We start from the raw sequence: 20,412 nt of genomic DNA on the forward strand, positions 1-20,412 counted from the left end.
CTGGAATAAAATGAGTGTTTTACCATGCCCTGGGTTGTTTATCTTCTTCTCCTGTCTTACCAGTCAGCTGGGGTCAGCACTTTCTCCTTGAACCTCATAGCCAATCAGTTGCCAAATCCCATTAATTTCTTCTCTGAAAGATCCCTTGAATCCATCCCTTTCAATAATTACTACTCAAGTTCAGGCTCAGATTACCTAAGTCCTGCATGATGCGCAATATGCTTTTAACAGCTCAGTGGCCTCTCTCCATCTTCTTCCCTGGCAGACGTTGACATCTTAGTCAGTCTTTGATTGCGCTCCCCTGCTCAAAATCTTTCTGGGGCTTCCCTTTGCCTACTGAATAAAGTCCAAACTCCGTTGCCTGGAATTCAAAGTCCTTTACAATCTGGCACAAATAGATTTTTTTTCAGCCTTATTATTCATTGCTCTCCTTTAAGAACCCTCCAGTTTTGGCCAAACTGGGTGGCTTACACCATTTCCCAAACACTTTGCTGCTTCTGTCTTGGCTCATATTGTCTTCCTAGAAAGTTTTCCCTTTCTACTTGTAGAAAGCTTCTCTTCCCTTACAAATTCCAGCTCTGATAGTCTCCACATTACAAAGTCTTCTGCTATCTTGCAGTTGGAGGGGGCTCTCTCTCTGAATTCTATCTTGTATTATTCATCTGGTACTCATTAATACCTCTTTGTGTCATTCTGAGCCATAACCCATCCTATGTCTCTCATTAGAGTCTATGCTTCTTGAGGACCAGGACTATGGCATATGCATCTTTCTACCTCCATAGCATCAGGAATATTTAATGAATATGCTGAATGAACAAAAGTAGAAATGTAGAGTGATTTATAGGGGAAAAGTATCTCTTAAACCCCAATAATCTGAGTACTTCATCCTTGACTGATTTCTCACTCTCATTTTCTGTGAATCTTCTAATTGCATTTGGAACTTTTAGATGGCTCCAATGTCTGTGGGTGAAGTATCTTCCTGGATTCTGGTTGTCATGCTGGTGGAGCAGGAATTGAGCCAGTTTCCGAAGAACAGAGAATAACTGTCTCAAAATTTTGTTTTTGACTAGACTGGTACACAGAACAAGAGCACATGAAGATCCTGGGGACATGTCTGCCTGCATTGCTCACATGGATAAAACATGTAGTTAACACGTGATTCTCTAACTACATCAAAAACTGGGTAGGAGAAAAGAGACAGTAATGGTCTGAAGCTGGGATAGTCTTCCATGTATGGCTGCATTTAGTGATATTAACTAAAAGAGATCTAGGAGCAAAAGGCAATGCTGCCAACAGTGATAAATGTTTCTACATTTTATAGACAAGCCCACAAGTGGCGAGCTGAGCTGTGTGGTCAAATTGGTCAAAGAAAACCAAGAACTACTTCATGTGCTGGAAGACAAGCAAATAAGTTTTAATTGACTTAATAATGGAGCACTTCTATGTGTCTCAAATTATATACACTTATTCTTTGTATAACAGTGCTAAGACACAAACTGATAAATGTCCACAAATAAAGAACCAGGTGAATTTGTGCCTTCTTATTTACTCACCAAGGCGTCTACCACGCCTTGGTGTCAAGGAATCAAAGTAGCCTGAAATAAGGTAGGTAAAGAAGAATTGCAAATCATCCCTACATTTGCTATAGGGACCTAGGTCCCAGTTCACCAATGGCTCTCAGAGCAAAGCAGACTCAAAGAATGATTACCTATTCTGTTCCTCATTGCCAAATAATTGCCTAAGAAGCTGAATTGTTAGCAAAAAGACTTGACCATTTACTGGGTTGAGTGGCAAATGGTGAGACTTACCAGAGAGAAGCACAGAACATTACAGTCATGTTTCCCTTCCAGGAGCCAGTCCCACCCATTCAGAGTACCAGATCATTTGAGTGTAGCACGGCTCTGGACTACGTCTCCACATCTAGGGCAGATTCTTTAGACCTATCCTAGGTTCGAATTACTCTGTGGGTCTGCAATCCTGCAATCAAAGCCCTACCAACATTTGTTTACCTCTCTATAATTAATCAAAAGACACAACTAGCTTAATGCAAAATCCTTTACTGGAATAGCACAGTAAAAAGATTTACCAAATATCCTTCCACCCTCAATAAATTTGGGCTATATGCTCTCCCTAAAAAAACATAGACCATTAATGGAGTGAGCAAGCAGGAAGGATTAGGTGTGAGAGGCCTGCATGTGTTGAACACGGAACTCCCATTGGTGATAAAGGCCTTGGTGTTCTGCTTCTTGGTGGGGCATTCCCTGACTGATTCACTGGTCTGCTCTCTGCCAGGCCCAGTGTTCCTTGCAGTTAGCAGTTTGTAGATTTAGTTTCCAGCTAAGCTACCATCCTCGGCTTAGCTCTTTACAAAAGAGCCCAGACCCTTTGTCCTAAGCCCAGTAGGAAGCCCTTCAGGAAGTGCTGGGGCCTGTGATCTCTCAGCTGGGGTTCAGAAGCATCCCATGCCCATGTGTTATCCCCTCTCGTTGACTCTCTCTACAAGGTAGGATGCAGTTCAAGAAGCAATATCCTTGAATTCTCTCCTCAGGCTGGGTACAAGGAGCATGTACCCTATAGTTAGATGATTCTATTGGAAGACACCATTGCCAACTGAGGGAAGGATGGGGAGGAGAGGAGAAAATTCTACCTATTTTACTGTGGCCTTGTAAGAAGCTCAATTAAGAGCATCTTCCCTCAAGGTGACTGATACACTAAAGTGATTCCCTTATTTTTAAACTCTTAATCTTTCCCTTTTGCTTGTTTAAATGAGTGAGCAGAGAAAAGGCACTGAGACAATCCATACTCAGGGGCAAATCCACTGTCTACCAATCCATGATCATGTTTTTTGACTCTTAGAAAAATGCAAACAAGTCACTCAAAATCAGATGCCTTTAAAAGCTGAAAACAGCTTTTTGTAATTTTATAAAGTAGATGAAGGGTCTCAACTGATCCAAACCTGATCAAACCACTGTTAGATTAGAGACCTACAGTCACACACAAAGAAAAAAACCTACAATAATCTAACTATCTGGGCCAAGCAGCTCCCTGATAGCTGGTCTTTCTCAAGAGATGGCATCCTTTAGTAGTTTCCACTGCATTGATAAGAAACAGAAATAATTTCATTGTTCTCATAGGAATAGAATTTTTCAAATCAATCTACACTATTTACTCTCAAGATATTTTTTCCCCAAACAACATACACTCCAATATTCCATAAGAACAAAGTGATCTTACTTGAATAGGTACCTTCTTCACTGTGCCATACTGTAACCCATCCATGTCTGACTGATCTGGATAATCCTTGTCTGTGTCCTCTCATAAGTCAATACTAGGTTTGAAACAAGAGCTAAATTACATATAATTACAGAAAGATAGGATCCTGTCTCAGAAATATTTATTCCACCTTGTTGGCCAGCAGACTTCCTTAGTTGTTCTCTTTCTTCTTCCTCAAGTCTACTCTTTAGAGTCTTAGAAATGTGGATAATTCTACTTCCAAAGAATAACAAATGAAAAGCATTTATTAGTGTTTAGGTACTGTGCCAAACTCTGCGGATTTGAATACAAAAAGCAAAGATTCATTCCTCAAGAATGTTATATTCTAAAGAGAAACTTAATCTACTCAGGAGAGTATTGACCAGAGAAGGGGCTTTTGAGTTGGGGAGTCATAGGGATGGTGAAATAGAACTGGAGAATACGACTCACATCCCCTTTCCAGAAGCAATGGTAGCATTAAACTGGCTTCTTTTTTTGGAGAGGTAGAAAATGGAAAGCGTGAGAGCAGGGTGGATGACAAAGATGTCTGGGTGCAGCTAAATGGAATGGGAAGCAAAGCCTAGTTTGAGGCTGGCTACAAATAAAGAACCAGGTGAATTTGTGCCTTCTTATTTACTCACCAATCAAGACAGCTCACCCCCAGGGCAAAAGTTCCAAAGCTAGGAAAATTAACTCAGATACACATTTACATTTCCATAGATACACATTTCAGATTTCACATACTGACAGCCTGGATCAGTAGCAGGTTTTTTTTTTTTCCTCCCCCTGAAATATTATTTCTAATCTCTATGGGCCCATTAGTAGTGTTCCTGTGTTTTCACCAGTGGCTGTAATATCTCCCAATTTAGTATCATCTGCAAATTTCATTAATTTGCTATTTACTCCATTTTCTTGATCATTAAAAAAATGCTTAATAAGATTCTAGCCAGCACTGACTTCTGTGCCTCAATGCTACAAGCCTCCTCCTCAACTGAATTCATTAGCCTTTTGCATTACTCTATCATCTTTAAACTGAACCAATCTTGGATCTTTCAAGGGATTGCCCCTAGTTCTTTCACTTAGAGTCATGTAGTTCTTTCTATCATTTTTTTTAACCCTATTAAATTATTTTCTAAAATTTTATACAATTGTTTATTGCTAATGATCTCTTAGAATAACATAGTTTGGCTCTTTATCTTAGTATTTGTTCCTTGTATTTTCTTTACAAAAGACACATTTCTATTCTCACACATTTGCCCCTTTTCCTGACTCTTTCAGGAAGAATCAGGGGTCAGGGTATTTTGTGTTGCTCTAAGAACAAGGTAATGCCACTTCTTTATTGGAGTCATAGTTAACGAGGTATAGGAAAGAGTGTTAAGAGATCTGGAGCCTGAGGACTGGGCTTTCTGAGTGTCCCTACTGTCTTGTGTGATCTTGGAGGAATCCCTACACCTCTCAAGGCCTTGGTTTGCTTTTCTGTTATATGAAGGGAGGGTGGGCGATATTTTGAAAGTTCCTTATAAATCTAAACTGAGAAAAAGGACCCACACGCACAAAATATTTATAGCAGTTCTCTTTGTGGTGGCAAAGAACTGGAGACAGAAGAGATACCCATCAAATGGGGAATGGCTGAACAAATTGTGGTATATGAACGTAAATGTCACACTATTGTAGTATAAGAAAATGATGAGCAGGTGATTTCAGAAAGACCTGAAAAGCCTTACGTGAACTGGTGAGGAGTGAAGTGAGCAGAACCAGGAGATATTATAGACTAAAACAGTATTGCATGATGATTAGCATTGATAGTCATACAAAGATTTAAGACTATTCCGAAAGACTCATGATGGAAAATGCCATCCACATTCACAGAAAGAACTATGGAGTCTGAAAAGAGATCAAAGTATAGTATTTTCAGTTTTTTTTTTTTTTTTCCTTTCTCATGATTTTCCCCCTTTTGTTCTGATTCTTCTTTCACAAGACTAATGTGGAAATATGTTAAATATGTTTGTATACGTATAACCAATATCAAGATTGCTTGCTGTCCTGGGGAAGGGAGGAGCAAGAGGGAAAGAGAAAAAAAAATTGAGCTCAATTTTATAAAAGTAAAAGTTGAAAACTACATTTACACATAATTGAAAAAATACTATTAAATGGGGAAAATAACAAAACCAAAACCAAAACCAAATCTAAACCAAAGCTCTATGACTGGCCAGGGTGGGCCAGTGGGATTAAACTCTCCTTCCTCTCTAAAATTTACTCTGAACATTTCAGCCCCAAAAGGATCTCTCTCTTCTAAATTCTTTTAGAATTCACTGTTAGAGCACCAGCTCTGAAGTCAGGAGGACTTAAGTTCAAATCTGGCCTCAGACACTTAACACTTCCTGACTGTGTGATCCTGGGCAAGTCACTTAACCCCAACTGCCTCAGCAAAAAACCCAAAAAAACAAAAAAGAGACTACAATGATTGTAGTACTATGGAGTTAAAGGCATCTAGGTGATGCAGAGGTGGAGTGCTGAACCTGGAGTTTTCAAATGCACCCTCACATATTTACTGGCTGGGTAATTATGGAAAAGTTACCTAACCACTGCCTACCTCTGTTTTCCCAACCTTAAAATGAGGGTAATAGTAGCATCTTCACAGGGCTGCTATGAGAATCAAACAAAATCTTTGTAAAGTACTTTGCAAACCTTAGAGTAGTGTATAAATGCTCATCATTCTAACATTTAATCTAAGTCTCTCTCCTCCTCAAGGCAGTGCTTCTCTTGCTATGGGAGAATGACCATGTCTCCTTTCCAACTGTTCTTCATCTGAGCTGTTTCAAGATCTTTTCCTCCCCTTGGCTGTTGTCCACCGGATGCTCTCCTTCTAATGGGGAGCTCAGAAATGCACCCAGCATTCCAGATCCAGATGTGAGGAGCATGGTGCTTCTCATGATCATGGTTAACTGAACTATTTCCCTTCCCCCACCCTCTTTCTTGTGATCTAAGGATCATTACCCAGTGGGAAGGTTATACAGTTTAGTAAGTTCTGAGGCTGCTTGTTTCCCATCCTTGGTACTATGCCTGCCTGACCCACAGCCGGTGCTTAATCGATTCTGGCTGATTGAAGGCAGGAGCCTGGTTAGAAAGCTAAACCCCAAGCTTGTTCCCCCTGCACTATCAGACTGGTGGGCCATTCTCAGGCAATGCCTAATGTGCCTCTTCAGAGGTTCTTCCCCCCTGCCCCCCACTCCCCAGAAATAGCTGTTAATCTCTGAGTGAGCCACTGGATTTCTCTTATTCCATTCTGGGAAACACTGGAGAAAAGACTGGAGTCCAGTCCACCCTCTTTCTGAAGAAGCTTTTTGGAATATCTTCTACACTTAGGGTGAGACCTGGATTCCTCAAAATATCTTGGCTGAAGGCATGGCTAAGCCTTTCATCTAAATAGCGTGCGCCCTTCTCCTTTATTTGCTGGCGAAGGCACAGTGAACTTCTCTTTCCCACATGGGCTTCACAAGGACAAGGACTGTGTTTAATTCATCTTTGTATCCCCTGCAGTGCCTGGCACTGTCCCTTGCATTCAGTAAATCCTTGCTGCATAAATGAATGAGTGAATAAATGAAAAGATAAAGGAGTGAATGAATAACCATCCATGGCTTGGGCTCTTCAAATAGTCCCATTATGCTTGGTGTCTAGTACCGATGTGGCTGTTGAAATTGTTATAGTACTTAAACTCTGGGGATACTCACACTGTATGAACTTGGAAAAAGGAGTGGGGAAGAAAGGGAGAAAAAACTCTGGGGGAGAATGTGAGCTTGCTATTCTTCCTAGCCTACAACCTTGGTTCAAGGACTTTAGGACACTAATCTTAAACAAGTGTGCTTCTTAAAGAGGTTAAGAAACCAAAGGTTAAAAATATTCAGGCACTAACAGTACATAAAGAACAATGCTGTTTACACACATAAGCTGACCCTGTCCCAGAGGTTCTGTTCCCCTTATACGAATAGTAACGGAATAATAATAATTAAAAAAAAGAATCCAGATGGATTCTTTGGAGTTGATTGCAATGAGATGTGACTTATAATGACATAATGAAATCCTGCCCAATTGAACACCTTTCAGTGGAGAATCCCAAAAGACCATTAACATGAAGATGATTAGAAACTAGTAAACAAAAGCAAAGAAATTCAGGGACTCTTGGCCATGCTTAGGGATAAACCCTAGAGTCTTGGCTCCCAGGGAATTGCCCCACAGGTAATCTGAGCTGCTAGAGCCAGTAAGCTTGGGGAACAGTGTCAACTGAAGCGTGAATGAAGATATTTGGTTTGTACTTGGACAAGCCTGTTTCATTTTAATAATCTGGAGGCAATCTTTTTTTTTCCTTAAATGAAGGAAATTTTTAGCTGTTCAGTTGTCTGAATCAGACTTTTCCACCACACCCCCAAAGATTTTCATCTGGACTGAAAACTTAACACTCCATGTTTCAGCCAAAAGAAAAATTTGCAGCCAAGTTGTAAATCTCTGAAAAAAAAGATGTATTTTAGCAACTAATTGAAATGCAGAAAGAACACTCACCAGTCACAAACAGTAATTATCCTCAAAAAGTTAGTAATGTGCCACTTTAATTAAATATCAATTTATAACCATAATTTCAAGAGCTATTGAATTGCAGCAATTGATTATTTAGAGTTTTAAAATGAAATGAATAAATGAATTCTCTAAGAATAATTTAGGCTAATGTGTGTATACATTTATAAACATGTGTAGATGCATGTAATTTTCTACACACATGCCTGCATGGGAACATAGACACGCTTTGACATCAGAAAGTTTTCAGATTCTTAGAAAGTCTAACTATGGAGCAGCTTCAGCTGTAGAAGCCTCTTTGGCACAAGACCCAAGGCATTCTGAGATATCAAGAGTGGAAAAGTTCATTGGACTGGATATGAGGCATTAATTCATCTGATATAAGGGGGACAGCTCTTTGTGGAACTCTCCAGGGTCTTTCTACAGGAAGAGAGAGTTTTAGTTATATTTCTGCTAGCACCTCTACCTATTTAACTGGGGCTTTGTTCACCCTACCAACAAGGCTATACATCTGAAGCCATCATGATTCCTTCCAATATATACTCTGAGGAACAATGAATAGAGGAGGAAGCACGGGTCAGTGGAAAGAACACTGGCCAGACAAAATGTGGGATTTAGCTCTAACTTTGTCTCTGTTTTGAGGCAACTTTGATGAAAATATTTAATCTTTCTGGGCCTGAGTTTCCTTACTGTAAGATGCAAAGTTGGTGGAACTGAATGTTTTCCAAGGTCCCCTGAAAATCTAAATTGCTTTACCTTCCTTGGTGGTGAGCCCCCAAACCCTTCCTATCTTACTACCAAGCATAAGGCAAAGAGAGGCAATAGTCCAACAATAGCAGGGAGAGTCTACACTTCATGGCACCGTTCTTATTAAAGCATACCAGGAACACACACGCTGGTATATCTGAGGTTTCTGTTCTGCTCTCAGTCTTCCTGATATATTTAGTGTGTAACTGAAACATTCAGGCTGTGGGATGAGATATTATTACTACTTAGTATATTAGGTTTTGAGATAGAAGAGATTTCATAAGCCATCTCATTTTTCAGATGAAGAAACTGAGAACTGAGGTTGAGGGAGCTTATGTAACTCACCTAACATCCCACAGGTACTGATCACTAGAGGCAGGATTTGAACCCAGGTTTTTTGATTTTAGAGTTAGGGCTTCTCCCATAATACCACATTATTCCCATAATGCCCAGAGTTGCTGTGAGGAAGGCACTTTACAAACTATATCGCTAAATAAATGTCGGTTATTATTATCACTATTATAACAAAAATTTACCAACTGAAGGTCTTCTGGCTAAGAAACTCCATTCCCTAGTGCAGCCTTTGGTACACCTACTCCAATGTTCATTTTCAACTCAATCCAACAAGAAGATGGGGTTTCTTGAAGGTTATCATTTGATGAGTAGTATTTACTGCTTCTTGGCTAGTGAAAAGCTTTGCCTTTATGGAGGGGGAACATTATAAAAAATGAAACATGAGCTGATCATTGAATTCTAGGCAAAAAAGAACTTTCTCTTTAAAGCCTCACCTGAAAAATTGTATTTTTTTCATGAATGCCTAACAAAGACATCTGGAATGAATGACATTGAGTTTTACTTACACTGTCACCAATCCTTACCAGAAAGAACAGCATTTAGAATTGGTTTGATTGTGGTATAGACATGATCTGAGAATGATTTGTAATAACATTTTATAGCAACAAAAGTCATTGTGAAGAGAAGGTATTATTCTTCTACCTACTGAGATTGTTTTCCTTTGAGGGCTCATATTTTCTGGTGGGAGGTTCCCATGCTTTGCATTTCTCAGGAATTGCAAAACATGCTGGTATTTGGTTTTTACCATAATCTAACAACTACTCTAGTAGACAGGCTGCAAGCTTCCCAGAGGGCCTAGGAACATCAAGCCAGATCTTCATTGTTTAATTTTATTGAAATGGCAGAGATTATGGTGAATCCACTGCCTCAAAGGATAAAGTTCCTTGAGGTTAGAGATTATTTCCATCTGACAATAACTATAAGATTACCACATAGAGCTAATAGATGCTTAATACTTTTTGATTTCTAAGTAGCCAACACTCACCAATATCTCTTGCCATTCTGTGATTCTTGAGAAAGGCTATTTCCATGACCACTTTCTTTCTCTTAAGAACTGAAATAAACTCTTGAGATCCTCTCATTCATTTATTCTATAAACATTTATTAAGCGCGTATGGTGTGTAAAATATTATGCAAGTCAATGGGAGAGCTACAAATAAAAACAAATAGGATTCTACCCTACTCTTTAAGACCTTACCATGGCAGATAAGACACAGATAAATAAAATGCAAATAGAAAGGTGACAAGGTAGGAGAGGACAAAGTGCTATGATCACAGACTGTGTTTTGTAAGAACTACATTTCAATCAGTCCAGGCATATGAACAAATGAATAAGTGAATGAAAATGCATTTATTAATCACTTGCTCTATGTCAAGCTGTAGAAATTTAAACTCCCTGAATATCAGACTCACTGAATAGCACAAGGACCCTAAACTCAAGATTAGTAAGTAAGCCAAAAAATTCAATTCTTGAGAGTGGGTGAATTTTAGTAGGAAGAGTGCTGAATTTAAGGTAGAAGACTTAAGTTAGAGTCTTAGTACCTACACTTAACTAGCTATGTGACTGTGGATAAATCATTAACTTCTTGGAATTTAAATTTCCTGATTTTTAAAGCTGAGACAATAATGTCTACCTCATAGAGCTATTGTAGGGAAAGCTCTTTTAACTAGTAAAGTACTATGGCCTTCATTTTTCATTGGAAGGAAATGGATAGATCTCCTTAAAAAAGTACCCATGTGACTAATCAAACTGCTCAATATTCAAGACTGATAACAAATGGTAAAACAGAATTACCAACTCTTTCTCTTGATCCTCATAAAGTTTCTGGTCCTAGTATAGCATGCAAAAGTATTGCTCACTGAGTGATGGATGATAGATATTTAAGCAACTACTTTGTCATGAGCTTGTGGGCTGAAATGAAACAGGGTGGATAGGACAAATACCTTAAGGCTTCAATGACATGCCATCTTCTATGTTCTAGCTATGAGATTCTCATTGACATGCAATCTCATATGTTCACAGCTGTGAGCTTTTGGGAACCATAAGCAATGGAGAGTTTGAAGTCAGAATGGCAGGAGCTCAACAAAAGCCTCCGCATGCAAATCTGAGTCTAAGCAGAAAACATGGACAGGATCCCTTAACATCCCCAGAAGCTTGGGCTCTTAGACATCAAGCAAACCTTACCAAAAAAAAAAAAATAAAAAAATAACCCATTTCCTCAACTAGATCTTAAGCATCACTTACATTGAGGTCCACATGCTCCCAATAAGTGTCCCCTGTCACATGAAATGGCTATCATCAGTCAAGCTGCCTCCAATCTACCTCTCAGATTTTACATTTACATTGTTTGCTTTTATTATTTTTTTAGTTTTACATAGTTTAAGTCATGCTGGATGTGGGGTTAGAATGGAAATGCTAGAGAAAATGATTTTAAATACTCGCCCCTAAGAAAGGATTACTTAGGATATAATTATAAGATATCTAGTTCAATTCTGGATGTGCTGAACTAGGTACTCAGGGTGGGGGATAAGAAAGGATTGACTGAACAATTATTGCTAAACATAGTAGTGATGATTTCTATGTAGTCCACAGTGTAAGGTTTAAGGAATGAGTACTAATTAGTGTTTTAATAAGTGTGTTAACTCTGCCCTGTACCATTCTAGAATACCACAGTATGGTAAATTAAGGGACATTCTTCTCTCTCTGCCCCCCCCCCCCCTTGCACCTCCCCATCTTCTTTCATTAGTATTTTAATGGTAGGAGGTGGGGAAAAGCTGATCCATATTCAGGAGGAGAGGAGGGGAAAACAATAACAAATTGGCATCTCTTCTGAGAATTGCCCCACAGGCCAAGCATTTTTATGTTCTTAATCATTATTAAATGACTTAACATGACACCCAGAGCCTGGCGAATGATTGCATCCTGACATGAGAACGAATTACAAATGAAATGAAAGATCAAGCCGTATTAGAGGACTGCCTCTGGGAAATGAAAATCTTTAATTCTCTTTTATTATTGACATTTATTTGGCTGCCATGAATAACAACATAGCAAAGAGATTCAGCTCTGCTGGTGCACTGAATAGCTTATCCCAGGGCTCAAAACTGCATTAACATTTATCATGTTTGCTTTTGTAGCTGACACTGCCGCACAGATTCTCGATCCATCTTGTATTTATCATGCACCACAGATATAGTGCAGCCTCTAATTTAAGTTCATTTTCATATGGTAAGAACAGCAAAGATTAGCAAATGTCCTTCAAATAAGCTCCTGGTTGTAAACATTTCCAAGGGTGGATTAATAGATTTGTTAACAAGATCGGTTTAAAGAATAAAATGAGTGCATGAGGGAAATTCAATCACTGGATAAGAGTGAAATTTTTAAAGGTTTCAGTTTTGGAAAGGACTTGCAAAATCACTGGAAAAGCTGCTGTTACTGTGGTTTGCCTCATTCAAATATACAAACCCTCTAGAAGAAATGACTTCATAGAAATCAACCAGAGAGCACTTTATTGCCTTCAAAAGAATTTTCGATAGCTCCTGTGAGATGAGGAGTGTGGGTATGTGGGGGCTGTGGGTGAGTGAGGAAGAGAGGGACAGAGGAGGTGGGGCTAGCCAGGTGCTGTTTTTTTTTCAAAACAGTATTTATTGAACAACTGGAGTAGGCCACATGATAAAGGTGGAAAATTTTAGACAGTTCTATCTGTGAGTTTAGTAGGGACAGATAGCCTTCCACTGTGAATTCTTCCCTTCAACTGCAGAAATCAACAAACTGAAAGGGTTTTTCATTTCTTGCAGTGACAAAAGGAGACCTGGCACATGGGATTCTGCTTATGCCCTTCTTTTTGCACGGAAAAACCCTCCTCTCTAGCACCTGGCCCTTTACCTCCCACTCATACTGGAAAGCCCAGAATGAAAAGTCTTTACTTCCTCTATTTGTTCCTCCACTTAAGCCTTCATTGATCTCTCCCTACACGGAATCCCCAGAGCACTTAAAAATCATTACATTGCATTGCAGAATTGGAGGAGATCTCCAAGATCTCCAAGGTGATCTAGTTCAAGCAAACTTTGAATCTCATACATGTCATCCCCAAGAGCAGAGCTTGTACTCCTTAAAGATCCCATTCCATTACTGTACAGTGCCCACGATTAGGAAAGATTCTGCTACCTTGTCAACCTTGATTTTTCCCCAAAAACTTTTTAAAAGATACCTTTCATAATTTTAACAGTTGTGTGAAAGATCCATCTGCATCCAGAGAGAATAATGGAGACTAACTGATTGTGGATCAAGTATTTTCACCTTTTTGTTGTTGTTTGTTTGCTTTTTTTTTTCCCCTCATTTTTTTTTTAGTTCTTTCACCTTTTGATCTGATCTTTCTTGTGCAGCATAAAGAACATAGAAATATGTTTAAAAGAACTGCAGGTGTTTAATCTTTATTGAATTGCTTGCTGTCTATGGAGAAGGGGAGGGAGAAAAATTTTGGAACACAAGGTTTTGCAAAAGTGAATGTTGAAAACTATCTTTGCATGTATCTGGAAAAATAAAAAGCTATTTTCAAAAAGGACAATTTTCATAAACAATCATGGTACTAGCTCAGGAAGGAAATGGTTTATGATCCACAACAAATAGCATACAACAATTTTCAAACTCCACTCCAAAAACTACCCAAACCATAAAGTCACTCTAAAATTCAATGAAAAATTTTTGCTCTATCCTTTAAATGAGGAAAACTAAAAGTACAAGTGGACATTTTAACATTTAGCATATGTTGTTTAACAAATTTTCATAAACTTACCTGGACTCTGAATCACTGAAATGAAAACTGCTTACTTAATTCTTACTTGGAAAATAAAAGATCCTCAATATAAAACAAAGGAAGTGGAGCTCTTTTGAGGGAGGTCATGTCAGAGCTACTGTTGCAGACCAGACTGGCCTTCCATATAATCTGTAGGTATGCATTGTTCCTTTAAGTCACTGCTCCTAGCCCCTGCCCCTGAGGGCTAACCACAAATGAAACAATTTTCAAATACCTGAAGAGAGTCATCTTATTCTAGCCACCTCCACAAATTCTCTGTTTGTTAAACCAGGTACCTTCATATATTTCCACTAATTTTCATATGGCATAGTTTGACAAGGACCCACCTTCATTGTCTTGGCTGCCCTCCCTTCTGTCAATGTTGATAATAAAATCTGGCATCTATAAACAGAAATAATACTCCCAAGTGGTCTGATCAAAGCAGGTTAGTAAGAGTATTGCCTCCTTCACTTTTGGGGAGGAAAAAATTTAAAATTAAAAAAATTTTTTTAAAGGTACAAGAAGTTATTTTTTTTCTTTCCCACCCCAACTCCCAATTAAAAAAAAAAGAAGGAAAAAAAAACATCCTTGTAAACATATATGCATAACTTAACAAAACAAATTCCAACACTGGATATATCATCTAAGTAACCTATGTCTCATTCTGTACCCTATGTCTGGGTGAATATAATTTAGCTTTTCTTTATAAATGTGTCATATTCTTTATAATTTTGTTTTGCAAGTTTATATTACATTACAGGCAATAAATAGTCCTTTGATGAGTGTTCTTGTGTACAATGAGTTCCTTCCCTAACTAGACTGAAAGTTCCTTGAGGGAAGGGGCTGCTTGCTCTGTTATCACCTATAATAATGGGTTGACAGCACAGGACTTGGAATCTGAAAGACCTGAGTTAAAATCCTGCCTTAGACACTTACCAGTTGGGTGATATCTGACAAATGATTTTGTCTGCCTTGGTTTCCTGATTTATGAATTTGGAGATAATAATGCCTTCCTCCTAGAGTTTTTGTAAGATCAAATAAGATAATCTTTGGAAAATTCTTTGTAAAGCATAAAGCACTATCAAAATGCTTGCTATTCTTATTACCTAGAGAACCTATTCCATGTTCAATCAAGTGATAGATTTAATCCAGATGCTTATCAAATGCAAATGAAAGAGAAGAGCCACCATACTGACACCATTACTATTCACTGGGTGATGCTTTAACAATGATCAGCAAGCTGGGCAAAGCACCTCTTCTAACTTTTCCACAAAAGGTTGTGAAACAGAAAGTGGAGGAAAAGTACAAAGGAGAATTTTGATTCTAAAACACCAAGCCTGGAAATTCACTCAATCCTGGATTTCACTCCTTCATTTTCTCAAAAGCTCAAACTTACCACACGAAAGAAGCAACAACTGCTTTATCAGGAAAGAGTGTTTCCAGTTCTCAGCAAAGACATTTAGATGGATGAAAAAAATCGCACATCAGAAAAATTGAAATAAATCACAGTTTTAGAATTGGCCCTACAAATATAACGTAGAAGTCTCCTATATTTTAGTAAGACACACCTTTGGAAAAGAAATCTTTGCTGCTGAGAAACAGAAGGCAAGATCTATTTATTAAACTAAAAAAAAAATACCTAAGGTAGAGACACTACTTTGAATATATGATGAAAAAATAAAAATTTGTGGCAAGTGATAAAGACATGATTAATGTCTATAACATGGCATCTATCACACGGCGCCCATATGTGTGTGTACCTGTGGCCATTATTGTGTCATTTTTCCCTTGGGTGAAGATTACAGTTCGCTGCCTTTTCAAGTTCACCTTTGGCAGGGCTTGTGCCTTCCGGGCTATCTCTTTAATTTCTTCAGTCTATTAATAGAAATGAAAAGAAAATTCTTATAATTGGTACAGTAGAATAAAATTTTATTAACAAATCAAGGATTTTGCTGCTTACAAGGAGAGTAAAATAGATTGGGCATCTATTAAGTTGATTTGCAAAGGGAAAGCATTTTATTCTTTCAAAAGTTTTTGTAATATAATGATACTATTGACTTTAATTTTGGAAATAATATCGTTAATTAAATCAAATGATTTAATACAAAGCTGGAATAATTTCAATCAAATAAAGAAATGTCTTTTCTTCAGGGCTTCTACTCTAGATAGTCCTGTCCTTTCCTCCTAATGAAGTAAATATAGCTCACAAGCTTCAGAACCTTTTGCCCACTCTCCTCCCTTCCCCATCCCAATGGAGTATTCCATTACAAAGGCTGTTGGCTTGCAATTTCAGGGGGCAGGGAGTGGTTTTACGTTTTATCATCGTTCGGTATGAGGAAACTGAAGTACAAAACTAACATGTTTAGAAGAGGAAGGGACCAAAGTAAGAAGGACAACAGGAATAAAGGGGAAAAGGCATTTCAAAATAATATTTGTTTATTCACTTGAGTTTATTATCTCCCTCTTAGTCCCACCACCTCATCTGAACAGCAAAAAATAAAGTATTAAAGGTAGATGACCAGGAATGAGTAAAGTAGGCAAAATGGGAAAGTTTACTTTGAGTAAAAGCCTCCTAATTAGTCTTCCTGCCGCCAAGACATACTTTATATAGCTGTCACACTGACCATGCTACATCTTTGCTCAAAAAGCTTCGGTGGCTCCCTGTTGCCATTAAGATAAAATTCACCCTCACTGGTTTGTCCTTTAAAGCCCTTCCCAATCTGGCTTCGGTCTTTCTCTGTGGACATCGTGCACAGCCTCACTCTACACTCCAGGGAAATGACCTCCTTGCTGTTACTAGTACATGATACTTAACTCACAGGCAATCTTCCATCCTTCCAATGTCTGTTCACCTGGGCATGCCAGAATTCCTAACTTCCTTCACGGTTGGGCCCAAGAACCACCTCTGACAAGATCTTCTCAGTCTCTAGTGTCTTCTCCACCCCCACCTCGCATCTTACTTTATGTTTGCTTTGGATTTTTTCATTTGAAGATGGTTTAATGGTTAGAGAGCTAGCCTTGGAGTGGGGGGAACCTAGAGAAGTCACTGACTATCTCAGTGCCTCAGGCAATGTTTTAAGCAGTGTGGACTGAAAAGCAGGTTCTGATCTGCCTGGAAACTTCATCACCAAGAATCCTCTGACTCCTACGGAATCATAGTACTGGAGAATCTTTCCAATGACCCATTGTCCCCATTTTACAGATAAGGAAACTGAGGCAAACAGATGTTAAGGGATAGGCCTAAGTGTCTGAGAAAGGATTGGAACTTGGGTCTTCTGGATTCCAGTTCCAGCACCCAGAATGAAGTAGGCACTTAATGTTGTGGATCATTCTTCATGTTGGAAGAGGACCAGTGCCATCGAAGGCAGAAGGATATCTTGGATGAAACAGTCTAGTGAAATGGAAGCAGGCAGGAGTGCTGTGTGAGAACACCCCATTCCGGGTGGGTCGGCGAGGGGCTGCAGACTTGGGCCCACCCCAGCTTCACTTCCACTCACTGTCTAGGAGCAGATCTCAGCCTCTTCTCAGTTCTAACCAGGGTTGTGGAGAGCAGGTGATGGGCCAAAGTGGGATCCAGAGCCACAGTGACAATGTGAGTTCAATCCCTTCATCTTCTCAGCAGGCTACTGACACTGACACTTTAAGAAGGGGTTCAGGAACAAGTTTGGGGCCTCTGGATGGCCTATTTGCTCATTGTGCTCGGAGAGCCTCTTGACAAGCCTTGGATATAGTCAGTGTACATGCTGGAGAACAGGGATGAAACTGGTTTTCAAAGGTTAAGTCCCTGTGCTGAGGAATAAAGGACAAAGGGAAAACGAGGTAATGGAGCCCCACTAATGAAATGATGAGAGAGAACATACCTGCCCAGGAAGAAGGAAAGCTTTTCCACTGAATCTCTGTAATATGAGGGATTTTCTTTGATCTGCATTTGAAATATCTGCCTGAGATAACGGGGGAAAGCTAAGGAATAGTCCTGGTCTCAGCACTATGAAGGAGGGGAAAGTCATTTCCAATCATTTTAACTCTTACGGGAGCTTAGAGGGGTTCATTTCATTTGTTCAACAAATAATGATTATGCATCTAATAATAATAATAATAGTTACATGGTACTTTAAGGTTTACAAATATTTACAAGGTACTTTAAGGCTTTACAGATACTATCTAATTTTATCTTCAAAGCAACTCTCAGAGGTAAGTGGTCCTTATATGACAGATGAGAAAACAGAGAGGTGTTAAGTGACTTGGCCAGAGTTACACAGTTAACGTCTGAAGTCCTTTTTGAACTCCATTCTTCTTGACTCCAGGCCCTATTATCCTATGCTCTATTCACTGTACCCCTTAGTTGTCTGGGAATGAACAGGGCACATGAGCTTTATAATCAAATATCTATTAAAGAGCTTAAAAATATCCAAATCATCCCCCCCCAGAACAACCTTGAGAAGTAGAAGATACAAGTCTTATTCTCACCATTGACAGATGAGGTGATATGGTCAGAGAGCTAGAAAATGCAGTCAGGGGGCGGCTAGGTGGTGCAGTAGATAGAATACCAATCAGGAGGATCTGAGTTCAAATGTGGCCTCAGACACTTAACACTTCCTAGCTGTGTGACCCTGGGCAAGTCACTTAACCCCAATTGCCTCAGCAAAAAAAAAGAAAAAAAGAAAAAAAAAGAAAATGCAGTCAGGTCTTAAACTTGGGTCTACTGAACTCATTTCACTTGAGTTATAATAAGGGATTCTGAACAAAGCTTGGATGAAAGTACTACATGGCAAGAAGGTCATTTGTGGTCATTTAATCTGCTCCCCTGACTGCAGATAAGCTACCATGCAAAGATTCACACGCAGCTTTCTGATGTTTTATATTTAGAGATATTTAGAAACATGCTTAACATCTGTCAGTCAGTCATTCTCAGGCCTAACAATGTCAACATCAATATGTGTCTGACTAATATTCCTCACAATGAAGCTTCAGAATACTTTCTCTAGCTCCCACTGAACTGAGAATAAAAACAAAACAAAGCAATCATCACTTATGCTCATGTAAAAAGTCTTTATAAAATTAGAGAGCACTGTTAAAGGGTCTCTTCAGCCTTCTCTCCTCCAGGCTAAATCCTAGGTCATTGACTAATTCCTCAACTCTACTATTTTGCAGACCTTTACCTAACTGTAAAACTTTTCCTTAAGCTTTCCCAAACTTCTCCAATTCTAGGCACCTAAACTCTACAGAGAAAACGGTCTCTCACTAGCTGGTGTTGAGGATTGGTCTATGGAATGTCTATTATAGAAGGAATTTAGCCATCTTTGAAACCCTCTACTTTCACCTTTTTCTCTTAAGGTGAAGCTTATTCCTGTCTAGCTAGTGACCCAGCCATGACTTTTAATTTTATGGTTTTAATCCTATCTAAGAAGTCATTCATTGTCTGGCTCTTATGAAGTTGGCCTCTCTCCATGGACCTGTACACCTCAAGTGCCTTTGCCTGCACAATTCTCTAATTAGCAAGGTCCAATTAATCGGGATCATTCTGAAATCTAATAGATTCTTTCAAGATGCTGATACGAACTTTGTTTTGTTTCACCTGCAAACTTATTGTCCTTTTCCTCTCATTATTTTGGTTACAGATACAGAAGCTTAATACCACTGTGCTGAAGACTAACACTGGCTAGAATGTGATTTCTTTCTTTCTTTCTTTTTTTTAAATTAAAGTTTTTCTTTACAAAACATAAACATGGATAATTTTTTAACATTGTAAAACCTTGTGTTCCAAATTTTCCCCTCCTTCCTCCCATCCCCTAGATGTCAGATAATTTAATACATGTTAAATATGTTAAGATATATGTTAAATGCAATATGTGTATACGTATTTATACAATTATCTTGCTGCACAAGAAAAATTGGATCCAAGAGAGAAAAAAAAAAACTGAGAAAGAAAACAAAATGCGAGCAAATAACAACAGAAAGAGTGAAAATGCTTATGTTGTGGTCCACACTCAGTTCCCACAGTCCTGTCTCTGGGTATAGATAGCTCTCTTCATCATAAGATCATTGGAACTGGTTTGAATCATTTCATTGTTGGAAAAAGCATCAGAATTGATCATCGTATAATCTTGCCGTGTACAATGATCTTCTGGTAGAATGCTATTTCTGATGTTCCTCAAATGCTGCCTTGATCATAATAATACTTAGTGTTTTCCAAGGAAATGGGAATCTACTTCAGAGAACTGACATAGATAGAAACAGAAAAAACAAACAAACATTCTCTTCCTGTCTTCTGAATTGGAATGGCTCCTTCCTTACACTAGGAGAATTGGCCTAAGAATCCAACATCCTGGTCTTCCATCAGGACTGAGCTGTTGTTCTGTTAAGGAATATGGAGCAGAAATGGGAATGAGAATGGGGTAACTGGAACTCCCAGGGAAGAAGTATTCTGTGGATTTAAATGAGTTTGGGAGAATTTACTCAATCTTTCTTTAGGCATAAAATCACTCTGTGTAGTCATTCCTTTCCTGTTCTTTGTGGGGGGATCTTCTGGAGGCCACGATACTTCTCTTAGGTATACTTGAAGATTCCTTGAATTACAGCTTTTCTGGGCTCTCTCTCTGGCCTTTCTTTTTTCTTTTTTTTTCTGAGGCAATTGGGGTTAAGTGACTTGCCTAGGGTCACACAGCTAGGAAGTGTTGTGTCATAAGTCACACTT

The 20,412-nt window shown here is 38.8% G+C and overlaps 1 protein-coding gene and 1 long non-coding RNA gene across 4 annotated transcripts in view; one reads left to right on the forward strand and one right to left on the reverse strand.

Moving 5' to 3' along the window:
• ADK (adenosine kinase) overlaps window positions 1–20,412 on the reverse strand; it is a 618,595-nt gene that overhangs the window by 41,005 nt on the left and 557,178 nt on the right. For all 3 annotated transcript variants that reach the window (XM_031949472.1, XM_031949471.1, XM_031949473.1), the window contains one exon: window positions 15,479–15,593. In XM_031949472.1, the coding sequence (XP_031805332.1) occupies window positions 15,479–15,593 (115 nt within the window). The remainder of the gene's footprint in view (window positions 1–15,478; window positions 15,594–20,412) is intronic.
• LOC116421070 overlaps window positions 1–20,412 on the forward strand; it is a 77,297-nt gene that overhangs the window by 29,616 nt on the left and 27,269 nt on the right. The gene's annotated exons all lie outside the window — the stretch shown is intronic.

This window comes from Sarcophilus harrisii, chromosome 2 (genome assembly GCF_902635505.1).
Source record: "Sarcophilus harrisii chromosome 2, mSarHar1.11, whole genome shotgun sequence".
NCBI classification, from domain to species: Eukaryota; Metazoa; Chordata; class Mammalia; order Dasyuromorphia; family Dasyuridae; genus Sarcophilus; species Sarcophilus harrisii.